The following is a 17,959-nucleotide window of genomic DNA, read 5'->3' as shown; positions in this document are numbered from 1 at the left end:
GCTATGTCACACAGTCCTCCGCCTACTGCCTGTTACGAATTGCCAGCATGAACCTCCACCTCTGAGTTAAAGGTGATAAGAGCTCCAGCATTGTTTCTCTGAAAAATGCCTGCATTGAAAAGTTTCACGGTAAATTGAAGTAGATGTTACTGAAACACCAACATGAGAATGGCTATGCTGGTCCATCTAGGGTTCTGTCTGACAGGAGCCAGTACCAGGCCTTCATCGGGAGCGCACCGAAGAGGGCAATAGGAATAAGCCACCAGTTTTCTCCTCCCAGCTCCTGGCAGTCAGAGGTTTAGGGTCACATCTCTGACTGTATTGGTCCATAGCCATTGCTGGATTTATCTTCCAGGAACTTATCTTCTTTTTTAAAGCCTTTTTTTAGCCCAGTTAATACTTTTGGCCATCACAACATCCCCCGGCAGTGGGTTCCACAGGTTAAGTGTGCGTGGTGTCTAAATGTACTGCCTCATGTTTGCATTATGGCTGCTGCCTATTAAATTGGGTGACCCCTGGTTTTTGTACTGTGGGAGAGGGTAAATAAAACTCCCCTCCCCCCCACCCACACATCTGTATTATATACACACCCCTTAGTCTCTTTTCTAAGCTGAACCGACCTAGTCATTTTAGTCTCTCCTCACATGGAAGCCTTTCCATACCCTTGATCATCTTTGCTGCCCTTCTCTGTACCTTTTCAGAGATGGGGCAACCAGAACTGGACAGATTATTCAAGGTGTGGGTGCACCATGGATTTCCATCCCTTTCCTATTAGGCCCTAACACAGTTAGCCTTTTGGGCTGCTACTGTGCAGAGAGCTGAAATTTCCAGAAACATTGAGGTTTTCCACTTCAGTCAAAACTATTAGGCGAATTAGACATATTTGCAAATAGTTTAAGGTTGACCAAAACTGCCCTTTTTCAGCAAATACACTGCCAAAAAAAAGCAAACCCCTTCTCCCAGTTCTGTTCAGAAGTGATCAAATCCAGTGGGATCTACTTGGTTTACATCTTACAGCTTGTTTGGCCCAAAGTGTAGATAATCCGTATAGGAAAGGAGCAGCTGCTTCCACATTGTCATCAGCCCCTGCATGGCTTTGGCCAGAAAGCCTCCTGCTGAAACGTTTGCCAGGCTCCTGCTGTTCCAGGGATCCAGAACAACGCACTTGCCCACCCACCTTCTTTGAAGGCAAGCTGCCCTGGCAGGAGTGAAGCCTTAAATTCACTCCTGTCCTACAACCTAGTGGTGGGAGGGGAGGTTACGGCTACCCAACACCTCCCTGCCCCACCCCCACACCTGTGGCAGTATTGCTCCTTTCTTGCAGTGGAGTCCTGTAGGTTCAGTTAACCCTTTTCCCGTCCAGTCACACTCCCTGGGCGCTGTTGAGCAGAGTGCTGCAAGATGCCAGAGCTATTTTGGACAGCAAGAGAGAAAGTGCTGCTGCGGGAGAGAGGAGATGGAGCTTGGCATAGCAGTCTCCTTTACGAGGGACAGTTCATCAGCTCCTATTGCCATGGCGCCGAAGGGCACCAGAGGGGAGAGAGGAGAACCCCCCATCCTGACCAGCCAGGGAGCCCACACAGCACTGCTGCATCTCCAGGGGCTCAGGCAAAGCTAGGAGACTTCAGGAATGCAGGCAATGACCAGACCTACTGTAGAAAGCCACTGCACAAGCTATGGCAGTGCCGCTCGGCCCTGCCTGCCACCAGCTCTGCAGGCCGAGCAGACGCACGACAGCACACTTGTACAAGGATCAGAGGGGTAGCCGTGTTAGTCTGAATCTGTAAAAAGCAACAGAGGGTCCTGTGGCACCTTTAAGACTAAAAGAAGTATTGGGAGCATAAGCTTTCGTGGGTAAGAACCTCACTTCTTCAGATGCAAGTCTGTACAAGGGTTAGCTCTCCGGCTGGGGCAAGTGAAGAGAGATGAGCCAGGTGCAGATTGTGTCAAACATAATTATATTTATAGCAAAAATAGGCTTTCTGTAGCTTAACCAGGCTGACCAAAGCAGCGTGCCTCACACTCAGCTCCCAGCCCCTTCCCCTCCAGACTCCAGTTACTAGGAAGGTCCCAGCTGTGTCCTCATGCCCCAAAAAGCTCTTTGGAGAAGGAGCCTCTGTACACAGCCCTTACCTGAATCTCCCTCTGAAGCTGAGCCAGCCACTGAGCCCTGGCTGGGGACCCAGCACGGCGTGCTCTCCTCCAGCCTGAGCGGTAACAGGGGTAGGGCAGGTTGTTACTCCTCAGTCCCTCCCGGGGTCACGAAGAACACTGCAGCATGTGGATCCTGCCCAGGGCAGAGAATGAGGTGCAGGCCCTGTGCGTGGGTCATAACTGGTGGGTGGAGGCTGGTGGGTCAGGAGCTGCTCCAGTCCTAGGGCTGCCATCCCCATAACAGGAGGTGATTGAGGCAGTTTCAGTTGACCTGGCCTGTCAGAGCAAACAGGCCCATGGCCCACATGGCAATACTGAGCAGCAAGTGACCCATCCCATGGCTAGTGCAGCATTGGCTAGTGACCCAGCTCATGTTTGGGTACAACGACCCCCCTGTGCTTTCTGTAGAAAGGGGGGCTCAATAGGAGACCCAGAGGGTGGGATGCAGGTCCCAGAGCCCAGCTCTACAGAAGGGAAACATTCCAAGCGGCCACCTCCAGGAGCTGGAGGACAAGAGCCTGTCCCTGGGACTGGGAGAATACAGCATGTTGATCACTGCACCTCCTCAGGAGTGCCACAGCTTGGCATGTACTCCGCATGGTGCTGCCAGGAGCGTGTGCAGGAGGCTGGCTTCCCTCCAGTACTGTGCTGGGGAGGGGGGAGGATCTGCTCATCTCTGAAAACCTGGGTCATAACCAGTGCTCCTCAGAACACACCCACAAGCCCCCCTACCGATTGTGATGCTCCACAGCAAGCGTCATCCCCCCACAGCCGCTGCGTCCAAACAGCCAGCCATGCCCAGTGTGATGCTGCTGCAGTGCTGGAAAGGGAGCAAGCTTGCAGCTCTGCCCCAGGGCTGGAACACACACAGGAGCCGGCACTAGGCTGCCTCCATGGACAGGCTCCCTGTGCCGCCTGGGTGAAGGGGCTTCCACTGTGGATGGTTAGAGCCCATCTCTTTAAAGAGAGAGATGCCCTCTCCCTGCCCGTCCTTCCCTCCCTGCCCCAAGACTTTGGGAGTCGGCCATGGACACATTTGCATCTCCAGCTTCACACCTACATCACAGCAGCACGGAGTTGCCTCACAGCTTGGTAATTGCACATAACAAGGTCACTCATCGTGCCCCATAGAAACAGAACAGTCAAGTACGTTAGAGAAACCCATCGCAGCCAGTTCCAGCCCGATGGTTCAAGTATGGAGTCCATGGAGAGGCAGGGATGCCTGCGCCGCCCCTGCCATAACCCAGCCATCCCTGCTCTCTAGGAGATCATGTACTGGGTAATTGCTTGCAGTGCATACAGGAGCTCAGCTTGCATTCTGGCTTCCAGGATGAGAAGGTTCACGTGGACCTGAGGGAGCAAAAGAGGGACTTAGGCTTGGTACAGTTTGCTTAGCGCAGTGATCTGCGGGCACCAGTCAGGGCAGGTCTAGAGGGGGCAGCCCCAGGGCACTGAGCCCTTCATGCCCAGTGTTTAAATGCTAATGGATTCCTTCTGGCCTGGGCAGGGAGTCAGTCAGCCTGTGTGGAGAGGATGGATCTTGCTACGCGAAAGAACTGTTAATCCTGCAGGGTTATGAGCTGCCTGCACTGGAGAAGCTGTGAGAGGGAGGGACATTCAAGTAGATCCAGACCAAGCCCTGTATGGACTTCAAGGTCCTGTGGATTCAACTGTTCCTGGGGGTTTTATTTGACCACAAGTTCCCTGACTCCCCCAGCCTGCTGTCAGCTCTGCAGGAGCAGCTACAGAGGATGTGGTAGTCAGCGGGCCCGGTCTGCCAGAGCCTCCTATAGAGACTCACTCCAGTGGGAGCGCAGCTACTCCTCACATGCGCCTTGCAAACAGGACTGGCGCGGAGGACAGTTCTGCCCTGCAGGGTAGACATGGACCATATGCAGAGGCATTGCTTCTCCCAGGTTACTGCAGCTGTTCACCATTGCGCAGTTCAGCACAGGTCACAGTGCAGCGGAGCACAACTAGTGCCCCAAGACTGCTTGCAGCGCCATCAGTGACGAGGCCTCCAAGAGCCTCACTCCCTGATGCCCGGTTCCAGCCCCACAGGAGCACCCAAGTTCTGTGTTCTCTGGATCCTCCCTGACACCTCTTTGGTTTGAAGGAAGGACCTTGTGTGCCAGACTCTGGTCCCTCCCACCTTTGGGCTCAACCCAACAGCTGCACAAGCTTCCCTTGAAGCACTGCGGGCTCTAAAAACTGGCCAAATAGACTACATGGAGATATTAGATGTGCCATGTTCTCCTCTGAGCCCCTGTACCTTTTCACTGTGCTTGAACTGCTTCCAGAACCGGCTGAACATTTCTGGGTTAGTCTTCTCTGGGTAACAAGTCACAGTTTTAATGTAAACTTTGAGCATACGCTCCAGAAAGTGATTCACTTCTGCGTAATCATAGTCGTCGTACCTGTGGGAAGAGTTCCAGGGCGCATGTGAGAACCAGCTTCCATGTGCCCACCTGCCACAACCTTCTCCAGGATCAGGACAGCAGCCAGAGGAGCTGGAGTGACCACTTGTATCAGGCCCCTGCTGCTCACTGACAGAGCCGGCTCCAGGCACCAGCTTGCCAAGCAGGTGCTTGGGGCGGCCACTCCGGAGAGGGGTGGCACGTCCAGCTATTCGGCGGCAATTCGGCAGACAGGCCCTCACTCCCGCTCGGAGCGAAGGACCTCCCGCCGAATTGCCGCCGCAGATCGTGATCGCGGCTTTTTTTTTTTTTGCGCCGCCTGGGGCGGCAAAAACCCTGGAGCCGGCCCTGCTCACTGATCTGGAGGCACTAGGCTTACATACAGGAGTGGCAGTAGCTGACACACACCTTGGTTCAGGGGCAATGGAAGCTCACTAAAAGTGGGGGGGGCCCACTGGTGCCCAAAACATGGCCCCGCCCCCATGTCACCCCTTCTCCCTGAGCCACCCCTTCTCCCCGCTCCCCACTTGCTCCTCTCCCCCTCCCTCCATCCCTCCCCCCCGTTGCTCACTCTTACGGCCAGTAAGAAGTGGGAGGGCATAGCAAAACAATTCTGCTGCTACCTAACGTAAGCCATACCTGAGCCACTCCCACAAGACATCCTGAGAAGGGGCTGGGGGAGCACCATGGGCAACCTTGTCATCCCAAAGCTCAGCCAGGTTCGAAGGCTCATGTCAACCGATCCCTGTTTAATTCCTCACTGATTCTCTTAACCAGTCTGGAAGATGCCCCACAAGGTTGGGGCACAGAGGTAGCTGTAACGTCCCCATTTCTCAGGCCAAGCTCCTCTCCCGGACGAATCCCACATATGCTAAGAGTTAGATTTTCTCCAGTGACAACCCCATGTAGGCCTTGCACTGAGACCCCTTGGATACCTGATTCCGAACATGCAGTGGATATAGTTCCAGATGCCCCGTTTGAAGACAGAAGATTCACAGCCTTGCCGCTTGGCCATGGCATTGCTCTGGAGACCGTCAACTGTACGGAACTTCTCATCCAGGAGGTGGCCAACGTCAGAGTAGAGTCTGTTTACCAGCGAGAATCCATGGTCCTCCCAGGAGTAATCCTGCCAAACAGAGCAAGATGCCTTCAGTGCCAGAGGGGGAACTCAGCAGCCCCATGAAATGAGCCAGTGGAAAAGCCACTGAGGCGGAAAGCGGCATCGTGTCCAGTGTGTGTTACGTCTTAGACAGGACAAGCTCTTGCTGGAATCAGAACAGCAAGAGGCTTTCCTGCTCTGCCAGCAGCCAAACCCTGCCCACAGTTACACCTGCCTCTAGTGGGGTTGTCCAGGTGCAAGAGAATATCTGATCCTGCTATTGGAACTTTGGCAGCAAAAGCTGTTGCTGAACAGAATCTGGCTCCCTCCCCGAGAGCTGTGCTGGATCTGCAACAGCAGAATACTTATTTGTCCCCAAGGTCAGTAGCTCTGACTCATCTCCCTCCACAACCTGCTTCTTGTAAGATGGGGCATCTTGACCGTCAGCCGTGTTAGTCTGGATCTGTAAAAAGCAACAGAGGGTCCTGTGGCACCTTTAAGGCTAACAGATGTATTGGAGCATAAGCTTTCAAGGGTGAATGCCCAATACATCTGTTAGTCTTAAAGGTGCCACAGGACTCTCTGTTACTTTTCAGAGTGACGCCGCACCACGACAGTGGCGGGTGTAGCCCTCTCTCACTCATGGCCTCCTGTGGATGCTGTTTTAGTATAAGGCATGTGAGCCTAGAGCAGCCGCATGGCACTCTCTCTCACCCTACTGTTGACATGGAACAAAGATCCTGGGCCCAGACTCTGCTCCTGCCTTCCAGGGTCACCCCATTAAAAAAAAGAACAAAAGAACAAAACACTCACCTGGACTCTAAATATCTGGGTCTGATCTTCATCTCGTCTGGCAAAGTCCTGGTATCCAAAGTCAGGGTCTTGCACATAGCAGGAGAGATCTGTGGCTCTGACGATTTCCCCATCAAAATCTGAGGAAAAAAGACCCCACCGCCACCCACAGAGGAGATTAGAACAGATCTGCCACAAGTTTATGCTGCTTCTCTGCAGCATCCAGCAGCAAAGGGGCATGGTCTCCCTCCAGAGAGATCTCCTGGGGCATGGAATCCCAACTCCCCACAGCATTACTGCCTCTCTGAGCTTGCAGAGCCAGCAAAGTCAATCCCAGCCAAGCGCTCTGGTACATGTTTCATGAGTGTTACATCCCATCTAAGCCATTCTCCCAGGGCAAAACCGATCCTTACAACACTCCCTGGGGCTTTCTTCACTTCTGAAATAGACAAATCAATGGCACTTCCCTTCCCTCCCTTGGGGAAAGAGGTCTCTTCAGCATCATTATTTCTCAGGTTCCCTAAAGCCACATTTGTCATTTCCTCTGCTTTTCCTCCTCTCTACAGTCCTGGAAAACATCATCAGTCTTCTCCAATGATCTGGAAGGGTGTGGATTAACCAGTGTTAAGGACACTAACCCCCAATTCCATACTCCTGTGGCCCCCACTAGATACTCTGCAGTGCAAGGAGCTTGGAGGTAATTCTTTGTGGCACATCCTTCTAGTCCTACAAAGAGAGGAGAGTCCTGGGTGGCACCTGCAGCCTCTACAGGGACAGGCCTAAATTGGTGGCTTGCCCTTCTCCTAGCAGAGACCTCTGGGGTGCCAGATCTCCAGCCTGCCCCTTTGGATTACCTTCCTCTCTGTCTTGTGGTGGTGGCCTCGTTTCCTCTCGGCCCTCAGTCTCCAGGTGGATCCTCTGGATACGTTCCCGGAGCGATTCCAGCTCCACACAGGAATCCAGAGACTGTGTGGGAAGACAATACACAACTCTTAATCAGCCAGCAGTCCTCGTTCCGCTGGCCCCCTGGTCACTGGCAGAGTTAAATCCTTGGTGGCTCACCCGTTTGCGGTTGATGCGCAGCAATTCCAGATTACAGCTGTTCCCACTGGCGGACTCACAGAAACACTGGTTTCCTGGCAACGTTGACTTCAGTATGCTCCTGCCATCCAACCACTCCTGCTCACAGCCACAACCAAAGACAAAGCTGGCGAGAGCATGGTAATGCGCCACGAGGACAACAGCGTGGACCAGCTCTGCCAGAGACCAGCTCTGCTCACTGATCTTCAGCAGCTTCTGTGGGGTAGGTCAGACAGAGACTGATAGCACAGCAAGAAAACAGACTGGTTACTAGTATCAGGGGTAGCCATGTTAGTCTGTATCCACAAAAACAACAAGGAATCCGGTGGCACCTTAAAGCCAAACAGATTTATTTGGGCATAAGCTTTCATGGGTAAAAAAAACTCACTTCTTCAGATGCATCGAATGAAAGTTACAGATGCAGGCCTCTCCTGGAATTGACACCACCTCATCTATTATTGGGAGTGGACTACATCCACCCTGATCGAATTGGCCCTATCAACACTGGTTCTCCACTTGTGAAGTACTCCCTTCTCTTCATGTGTCATTATATAATGCCTGCATCTGTAGACGGGGTTACTGTCTGCCCCGTCCATCAAGTGACTCACCCAAGGTCTCCTCCCTCTTCATGCCAGGCCCCCTTTTGAAGGAATCTGCAAGGGGGCCGTGCATGATGGGAGGAGTGGGCAGCTCTCAGCCCTATGTTCCCTTCTCATTCCACCCATCAGCCCACACCCAGACTCTTCATATCCACGTCCCACGTGCACTTACCTCAATGTGTTCCTTGCTGATGAGCCAAGGCCGATGAGCCAGGATCTTGTTGATCTCATTAAGATTGCGGAGTTTGGGAGGGATGAAGTCCAGGCCCCGCAGCCACTGGGGATCTCCCCCCACTCGCAGGAACTGCAGCATGTGCAGATTCACCAGATACCAGCACTGGTGCCGAGCAGCTGCCTGCAAGATCAACTCAGACCCTGAGTGCATGAAGCACAGCCCTAGCAGCTTCTCCAGAGGACAGTGCAGTATCCACAGGGCCAGGGACACCACCCAGATAACCAGCATGGGCAACTGTCTGAAGACTCCAGCTAAGCATGAAGTCCAAGGCCACCCACCCAAAGAGAACCTTTGGAGCCTGGCTAGGGCCAAGCCACAAAGGATATCCAAGCTCCTGCAGAGGGACGCAAGACACAGAACCTAACTGGGGCCTTCTGCAGGGAGAGGTGACCCCAGACTCTATCAGCACAGAATAATGGTGACCGAGAGCAGAGCTCACCCTTGCCTCCCCCATCACTGAGCCTTCTATGCAGACGTGGGAGCCACTAGACGCTGGGCACCAGCCAAGCTAAGGACCGAGTGCTCCGGCAGGCTACCGTTCAGCCCTGGCAGGCTGTTGCAATAGGGCCAGGAAGGAGGCCTTTACTTCAGCTGCTTTCCAAGAGGTGAGGGTTTGGTACGTACCATGATGGCGATGTAGTGTCTGCAGGCAAATGGCAGTGGGCCGTCCATGTGAAGCAGGTAGTGCTGCATCTTGAGGAAGCTGTCCAGGTACTGTGGGTGGTAGCCCATCTGTTGTGTCACTGCCTCCAGGCGCCCCCGGCTGGCCAGCGCTTTCACAAACAGGAACTGTGGTCGCTCTTGGTCACTACTGGTCATCTTCACTACCTGAGGGAGAGAGAGCCGCAGTGTTAGAGCGGGCGCACTCCAGCAGGAGCTGGCTTTCACCTGGGGGCTTGGAGCCTGCTGGAGAGCTGAGAGAGGCTGAAATGGTGCTAGTCCCAGCATTGCAGGAGTTGGCCCTCGTAAGCACGCCCAGGGCTAACAGAGCTCAGCAGAAAATGTCACAAGGAGGGAGCTGAGGTTCCCTTGTTTCAGGGCAGATTCTTCCTCTATGGCCCTCGACCCAAGCCCACTAAAGGGAAGGCCAGAAGTTTGGCCAACAGCCATTTCTCTGGACGGAGACTGCCACGCCAGGTTTGGGGATCCAAGCAAGGCTGAAAGAGGAGGCCGATACTGGCTGCAAAGGGGGAGCTTGTTTGTAAGAGGCAGGCAGGCCTTAACCCTCTTGTTAAACTGGAAACTGCCTGAGTCATGTCCAGTTAGTGTGTGGCGCAGTCTCCCCACTGGAACAGCTGGAAGCACCACTGCTTGGGGCTTGAATAGTGGATGAAGCTCTGGAGAACAGGCGTAATCTTGCATCTGCCCCATGGGGCTGGAACAAGAGGGATTCAACAGGGCTTTTCCATTTCAGTGCGCAAGGCCTTCATCCCTACTCAGAAAGCGCTCTCAAAAATCTTGGAAGCAGCACTCCTGTGCCGGTCTGGCTTTCTAGGGATGGCTAGTGCCTCTAGGCCTCCAGCCTGTGTCAGGAGAACGGGAGCACCTGTGCAGCCAACAGTCCCATTCAAGAGCAGTGAGTCAGCTCCTTTTGAGAAGAATGCTGGAGGCAGGGAATATCCAGTAGCCCAGTACTGGTGGGAGGGCCCACACCTCCTCAGAGCAGCGGTGTCCAAGGATTTCCCTTCCCTGCAGGGGAACGTGGCCACAGGCAGTTTGCAGAGAAGCCAGTGCCCAGCTGTATCATTCCAATTGTACGGGAGAAGGTCAGGGACTACAGGGCAATGCACATGAACCCCATTATCCTCTTACAGCAAGTGCTTCTGACTAAAGGTTTCTTTCTTATGTACCTGTTACCATAGCATCTGGGCACCATGGTCACTCACCCCAACAAGCAAGAGGCACAACTACTTTTACTGTGGGTGTCTGAAGACAGGCATAACCTCTCGCCTTATTTAGTTAGCAATGAAGCACTCCTCCCCCAGTCACCCCCTTCTGCAAGCCCCCTTGGCTACATGCAGCAACAGGACCCATTAGGGAGTTTAAAGAGGAAGCCAATCCTCAACCAGAACCTGCCCGAGAGCTGGCTCTTTTGGCAAGACCATGCAGTGAAGAGGTCAACACTGAGATGTTTCTCCCCCCAGCCCTCTCCTGCAAAACTGAGAGCTCACACTCACTCAGCCCATAGTGCTAGTCAGCTCTGGGCAGCCCCTTCCCCACCAAGGCCGCTACAGACCGTGGCGTTATTCTCTCCAGCCAGGAGCTGAAGCCTCAGGAAGGCCAACACACGCTCCTGGTCCTTACAAGGACGGTGCGTGACCAGAACAGCAGAAAGCAACAGAGGACGTACATGCTAGACAAAGAAAGCAGGCACTTGCCCCCTCCCCCAGCTCCCTCTGGTCTTCACAGGTCGTTTGGCAGGAAGACCATCTGAGGACTGGTTTGTTCCCTTCTGCTTACAGAGCCAGTTGCAGGCCAGCCAAGGGAGGGGGAGCAATGCAGAGGGGCCCAAGCAGTGGTTCTAACCTGTTGGTCAGAGTCACGTTTCCAGCTTGTGCTGAGCGTCAGGGCTCCTGGAGGTGGGAGGATTGGGTCCTATACAGGAATCCAGGCAGCACACTCTCAGCTGCAGCAAACCAAGAGTACAAGCTTGTTACCTATCCTAGGTAGATACTAGCCCGGAGAAGACAGGCCTATCTGTGTCGTCCAGTACAGGGGCACTGCAGAAAAGTTAGTTCTCTCCCTACATTAGCATCTTCCCTAAGCGGTTTATTCTACTCTCTCGCTGCCCCCACCACGTCAGCTAGAACCTCACGGGACAGCAGCTGCTCCCTGATCACAAACTGGCACTGCTGGGCAGGTACAGACAGCAAGCGCTTTTCTGCCCACAGTCAGCGGTATTCTCAGCTGTAGGCCCCACGGAAAGGGGATCAATACGTCAGCACCATTTGGGCTTGGTAGGCCAGAGCTCTTAGACTGATACTGCAGTGAGTGCCTGAAGTTAGCCAAGTGAACCCAGCATGCCATTGAATACTGACCATTTTCTAGCTAGCCTGTGTGTCTTTAGCCCTGGGGCTAATGAGATTAAAGACCTTAAAAATTCTGTCATTCCAGCTTCCACCTTGCTTTCCCTTCCCGCCCTTAATTCCCACCCAGTTTTAGCAGCCACCGTTTCAGCCAGCAGTAGATCTACAAACCTGTGCTTGTCCAAAATCTTGGAATGTAGCTTCTAAGTGATCTAGAAGGTTATTATTTAACTGTTAGAGTGACAGCAATATTGAGGGATGGAAAAGCCAGACTGCATCAGCAACCAGTCACCTAACTGAACTCTCTTTCCATTAGCTCATTTATCTGTACGTTAATATTGCAAGACTCAATAGCGACAAAAGCTTAAGTGAAAATTCATTTGCGCCTTTGCTGTAGCTCCTTCTCCCAGTGAAGCCCATAATCCTGCCACAGTCCTGCCCTTTTGGGGCGACAAGACGACAAGCTCAATCTCTTTGAGGGCAGGGGGAGCACTACCCACTTGCAAATACCTTTGCAACAACGTCTGAGCCCAGTTTTGCGCCATTGCCCGCAGCAGGGTTGTGGGGGGAGAAACGCCCCCAGTGGATATAAATAAGAGGTGCCTGGCTCATCTTGTCAGTGTGCAGCAGGGGAGAACAAGCCAGAAATCTGTGCTGAGTCTTCTGGGTGCGCGCACTCCCCAGACAAGGGGAATTCTGTCCCCTTAGGGGAGGAAGGCCAGCTTTGCCAGGCAGTTATGGGATCAAATAATATATGTTGACTCTTTCAGAGTCCTGTGAAACTCTGCAGCTACCCAAGACAAGCTCTGGCTGTATCCCCCTGGGAAGATATGCAAATAGGAGACCAGGAATTGCCTGTCACACACAAAGGCCCAGGAAAGTATTGGGCTGTTGCCCCAGCTATCGCTGTGAGTTATCCTATTGTTCCAGCTGCTGCTGCAAGCTGCCAGGCCTTGCCACTACCTCAGCAGCTCCCCAGAGCAGCTAGCCCAGGGGTGATGAGGCACATCAGCCTAGATATGGGAGAATAAGCAAGCAGTAAGGGGGCTCTTTGCCCATCATTTACTTCTTTCTAGCCGCTGGGGAACTATCCACAATGACTCCCAAGAGCTCTTTGAGTGGCTCTCTCCTGCTCCGTAACCCTGCCTCAGTGAGTTCGGGGTCCCCTGTAGCAGGGATTCCCACAAGCCACTGCAGTGGTAGTCAGGCTCAGGGCAGAGGAAAGAGGTGCATCACATTTTAATCACTGCTCTTGTAAAAATCCACAGTGCCCCTTCAGGGTGCTGAGGGCCATTGACCCAAACTGTAAACCAGGGGTAGGCAACCTATGGCACACATGCCGAAGGTGGCACGCGAGTTGATTTTCAGGGGCACTCACACTGCCTGGGTCCTGGCGACCGGTCCGGGGGGGCTCTGCATTTTAATTTAATTTTAAATGAAGCTTCTTAAACATTTTAAAAACCTTATTTACTTTACATACAACGATAGTTTAGTTATATATTATAGACTTATAGAAAGAGACCTTCTAAAAACGTTAAAATGTATGACTGGCACTCGAAACCTTAAATTAGAGTGAATAAATGAAGACTCGGCACATCACTGCTGTAAACCCTGCATATGATGGAAACCACTTCACACCAGTGGGTGCAGCAGCCCCCTCAGGATCCCTGTGCCCCTTAGATCTGGCCTCTGGTGGGGAACAATGGCAACAACACAGGCCCAGCAAATTATTTCACTCTGGGGGACACTGCAGTGCACGTGCAGCTTTGGAGCCCGCTTTTGCCTGTGCATTGGAAGAAATCTAGTCACTGCCGGAGCTTCAGTTCAGTTTGCCCTAGAGCCGCAAACCAGGCTTCGCTTTGAACAGTGGGACTTTTGAGAGGCTATTCGAAGACAGTCATGATCAGAAAAGTGAGTAAGCAGAAATACCCCCAGCTTGCTCAACATGCCTTCTCCCGGCACATCTCCAGGTCCTCCCACACTCCAAAAAAACAACCTGTCAGCAAACAGGTTTTTGCTCCTTTTAGAAATGCAGAAGTCAGTGGGCCCGCAGGAAGGCAAGGCAGATTCTATTCTGCGTTATCCATCAGTGCCCTTGGCTCAGTTCCAATACCAGTTAGTTGTGATCCTGCAAGAGGCAGGAGAAGCTGCCTGGATTGTCTGTGAAGCTGGCCTGGGTGGTGTTTTAGGAAGTAGTCCTGGGGCTTGTAAATGAAGCCAGTCTGACAGTCAGAAAGTGGTTGCCATTAAAATCTTTTACTATTCTGCCTTTGCATTCCCTTCCTTTCTGGGCAGAGGATTTTGCATACAGTGGCAACCCGTCTAAGTACAAACACAGCCCCAACCACAGGATGCAGCAGTCTCTCTCATTGGGCCGTTTTGGGGCTTTGCAGACTAAAACACTCCCAAGCACGTGGGTAATTATAGCACAGGGGCAGATGTGACAGAGGGGCACTTATCCCTTCTCTACTCCCTCTGCTTCTACTGGGTGCAGAAGGAAACTGCTTCCAACCGGAGATCCTAATACCCAGACCCGCACACAGAGGCAAGTTAGACGCCTTGCTGCGCATCCTTCCCAGGATATTCCAGTGTCCCAACCCTCTCCAATGGGGCCTTCCTCATCCCCTCTTCCCGGATACCTCATCCATTCTCCGGCTTCAGTTTCGCTCTCTAATCCGGTCCAGCCCCTCTATGCAAGTCTGGACTTGAGATGGTCTCTGCGAATGGCCTTCTCCCAGCACCAGCTCATACTCAGCATAGAAACAAGAGCTCCTTATCTCCCCCCTGCCCCCAACAGCACTGTCAGCATGTCCCAGACTCTCACCCATGCTTTCAGTTGATTCTCCCCATCAGCTCCAAAATCCATCTCTTTCCTCTCTACCCTCGCTCCCAAACCCTGTCCCATCCAGCTACTGTAGCTTTCCCTGAGTCTCACACCAGCATTCCAGCTGGAGTTCTCTCCCCGACCCCCACCTTGGATTCTCTTCACCATCTGTGTCACATTTCAACTCCGCATTCCCACCTTCAGGGACCTGCACAACTCCACCCCTCCTTCATCTTTGGCCTGGCTGCCACCTTCCTGATTCAGGCACTAAGGTCAAACTCTACCTTTTCTCATGCTGCGCCCTACATGGGAAACATCCTCCCAATCCCATGGCCACGCTCCTCAGAGCTCATTTATTAGCCAACCTTACCCATTACATTCTTGTCAAATGCAAAACCCAAGGTGGAGCCACCAAGATGTGCAAATAATGGTGGCTGTGTGAACTCTCTGGGTTGGTTACCTCCAGCTGCGCTCTGGAGAAATTTACTGTTAGCTCCTCAGGCTAAGTTGCATGCAAGCACACCTGGGACATAGGATAAATAAAAGGTAGGAACCCCACAACCCTGCCCAAGGGCACCTCCCTGACATTCCCAGAAGAAATCTTTTGCTAAAGCCAGACCAGAGGACGTTCCAAAATTGTACTCCCCTTTGATAGGCTGACAAGTGCCTGATCCAAGAGCCTGGGGTTCTCACATTAGTTCAAAGGCTGAATGCTAATTGACATTCTCCTCCCTGCTAGAGCACATCGCTCTGAATACCAGATGCTTTCCAGTTTTATAGACTGTAAGCTCCTCAGGACAGGGGCTGAGTTTTGTCCAGTTCCCAGATACCACTTCATTTGAATTCACCACATCTCTGCCTTCTGTTCCTGGGGCCAGAGTCCTGCCAAGGCAGGTGCTGACCAACATGGAAATGTACAAAGCAGCCAAAGCCTTCCTGTTCCACACTAGGGGAGGTCGGCCAATCAACAGCTGAGCCAAGCGGCACTGACCAATCCTCTGTGAACAGGATGCATGCAAGGAAGAGTCAAGCCAGCTGCCTGCCCAGCTCACAGCTCCAAAACTGAGAGGGAGAAAAGAGACTTTTCAGAGCATCTACCACACAGACTAGAAGAGGGGCTGATGAGCCATGGGATTCCCATAGGATAGCCACAATGCCCAGTGCACACAGCCTTGAATTCCTCAGTCATCAATACAGGGGAGCATTTAAACAGTGACCTAGAGGCTTTTCAATCTTCCAGGAGTCAGTGTCCCTTGGCAGTGCCGTGCCACCCTGAAGGTGCCGGGAGGATGGCAGTTTGGGGATGCAGCAGGGTTTGATGACGGCAGCAGCAGCTTGAAGCGTCTCCCCCGGCCCTGGGGAGGACGTGCAGGTGTTCTGGTGTAAGGTGTACATGCCAAGGCTCTCCTGATTCACTTCACTATTTAAAATCTTAAATGGCTTTTCCTGCAGTTCTTTGAGACGCTCCTGTCCCCCTTTACTGCCCAGCAGCTCTCTGTACCAGAGACAGCGAGGAGCAACAGTGCAAAATTACCCAGCTCCACACCGCTAGGTGGGCCTTTCCCTCTCCTCCCCCCAACTTCCCCTTTCTTAAGAGCGTTTGTTAGCTCTGGCACAAAAGAGTCGGCTTTGGTGCATTTTTAGCCTGGTGACAATGCTATGGCCCCACTTCCCAGGCTCAGAGGCCATAATCCCAAGCACTGCACTTGCAGCTTGGCCCCTGCATTGCTGCCTTTAGTCCCTTCCCACTAGCTCCAGGGCTGAGTTCTGGCTCAGCTAGGGTGACCAGATGTCCCGATTTTATAGGGACAGTCCCGATTTTGGGGTCTTTTTCTTATATACACTCCTATTACCCCCCACCCCCTGTCCCGATTTTTCACAGTTGCTGTCTGGTCACCCCGCTCAGCCGAAAGCAGAGTGATGTCATTCCGTCAGCAGGAGAAGCAGCATGCAGAGCAGCACATGCTGCAGCAAACAGCTCTCGCTCCCTTTCTATGGGTCTGTGCTTTCTGCTCAGCTCCTGACCCCCACTGGACTCAGAGAAGTGCCCAGCCCGCCCTTGGAGGTTTGGAAGTCGCCCGGAGCTATTCAGACACTCCCCACAAGTTCCCATTTGAAGAAGCCTGTGGAGCCTGGTAACTGTACATTAATGAAACCTAAATCAACTCATGTCCATCTTCCCAGGGTGTCATTTCCAAGAGCAGGCATAGGAAGCCAGGGCAAAGGGGATTTGTTCTCTTCTCCCCACATCAGGCACACTGCCAGGAGTAGGGAGCGCCCTGGCTGTTGAAAAGCCTGTAAGCTCTGTTGAGGTACTGCGGGCCTCTTGGGAGTGCACGACACTTCACACCCACTTCAGCAGGGGACCCAGCACAGGGGTGATGAGGGGTAAATAACTGTCTGCAGAGAGCACTCACTGACAATGCATGTCGGGGCAGAGCGTGTTCTGCACCTGTCCTCTTGGTACTAAGGTGAGGTCCTCCTCCCTCCATGGCTCCAGTGAGAGAGAATTCCACAGCCCAGGTCTCCAGAAACCCCACATCATACAGGGGGCTCTGGAGACGCTTTCATCTCCCCACTTCTCTCCCTGGCTCTTTGGTATCCCAAATTCCCAGATCCATTAACCATGCGTAGCAATTTCAGCCTACCAGGAGTTGCTGCAGGCTCTCTGGTAGAGCCTTTCCAGTGTCAGGGAGTAACTCTAGAAGCGACCGCACTAGATGCCCAAGGTACTGGGGAGAAGGCAGATTAACTGACCAGTAAGCAGGCAGGCAGAAGACAGGACCCAGACTCACTGTTCTGAAGCATCCGAGTGCGGCTCTAGACTAGTCACTGCAGGTCCCACTTGGTACCAATACACGCATTCCGCAGGACACAGCACACACGTGGGCTGCTGTCAGGGCTAGCAGACAGGACAGGCTCCGTGGCTAAGGGCAAGGCCAGCGTGGGGCACTGGAGATCTGCGAGGGGGCCGGGCGCACTCTCATCTGAAGGCTGGAGGGAACTCCGGGGAGCCAGGCGCTGGGAGAGCTCCAGCAAGGCCGCCCTGCGCTAGGGCCGGTCCCCGGGACTCCCCCGGGGCAGCGGAGGGAAGCGAGCAGGTCCCCGGCCTCTGCCCCCGCAAGAGCCCCCTGCCCGGCCGAGCGCCCGGCCGCTCCATTGTCTCGCTCCCGCCGCAGCGCCGGCGCAGCGCCCCCGGCGGGCAGCGGGGCCAGTGCGGCAGGGAAGGAGAAAAACAACTTTGATTGGCAGTGATGGGGAGGACTCGCCTCAGCATCCCAGGACAAAGAACCTGCCCCGGGCTCGGGAGATGCTCCTGCCCCGGCACCTGCAGCGGGGCGGGGCGGGACGGGGCGGCTGGTGCGCCCGGCGCGGAACCGCTGCGGAGCGAAGCCGGGCGGCGAGGGGAGGACGCGCCCCCCGGGGCCAGGAGCGGGGCCAGGCGCCCCGGCCGCGAGGCAAAGTGCCCGCGGCAGCTTCCAGGCTCCGGCCCCAACTTCCCCGGGGCCAGCGGCTGGGCGCAGAGTCCCGCGCCGCCGGGCCGGGCCGATTAGCGGGAGAGGCGGGCGGGGGCCACCGCGGGCCGGCAGGTCCATACAGCTCCGCGTGCAGCGGGATGGGGGCCCGAACTGGGACGGGACCTCACCCGCGTCCTCACCTGGCCCTGCAGCCGCTGCCCTGGTTTCGGGGGGGGCACTGGCGCTCACCTGGCCCTGCAGCCGCTGGCACTGGT

General features: G+C 54.0%; 1 protein-coding gene across 4 annotated transcripts in view; it reads right to left on the bottom strand.

Moving 5' to 3' along the window:
• Nucleotides 1–1,954: 1,954 nt before the first annotated feature.
• Nucleotides 1,955–17,959, bottom strand: part of LOC112111785 (sestrin-3-like) — a 16,518-nt gene continuing 513 nt past the window's right edge. The window contains exons 2-10 of one of the 4 annotated variants that reach the window (XM_026653009.2): nt 10,903–11,002; nt 9,001–9,204; nt 8,314–8,496; nt 7,525–7,758; nt 7,317–7,428; nt 6,484–6,602; nt 5,507–5,697; nt 4,427–4,571; nt 1,955–3,504 (exon numbers count right to left, since the gene is read on the bottom strand). In XM_026653009.2, the coding sequence (XP_026508794.1) occupies nt 3,415–3,504; nt 4,427–4,571; nt 5,507–5,697; nt 6,484–6,602; nt 7,317–7,428; nt 7,525–7,758; nt 8,314–8,496; nt 9,001–9,195 (1,269 nt within the window). In that variant the 5' untranslated portion in view covers nt 9,196–9,204; nt 10,903–11,002 and the 3' untranslated portion in view covers nt 1,955–3,414. Of the gene's footprint in view, nt 3,505–4,426; nt 4,572–5,506; nt 5,698–6,483; nt 6,603–7,316; nt 7,429–7,524; nt 7,759–8,313; nt 8,497–9,000; nt 9,205–10,902; nt 11,003–17,021; nt 17,202–17,933; nt 17,948–17,959 lie in introns of those variants that run through there. The other 3 variants (XM_026653011.2, XM_026653010.2, XM_026653006.2) reach the window with 3 other exon arrangements.

This window comes from Terrapene carolina, unplaced genomic scaffold (assembly GCF_002925995.2).
Source record: "Terrapene carolina triunguis isolate 2854851 unplaced genomic scaffold, T_m_triunguis-2.0 Scaffold131, whole genome shotgun sequence".
Taxonomy (NCBI): domain Eukaryota; kingdom Metazoa; phylum Chordata; order Testudines; family Emydidae; genus Terrapene; species Terrapene triunguis.
This window is presented reverse-complemented; position numbering and strand designations above follow the sequence as displayed.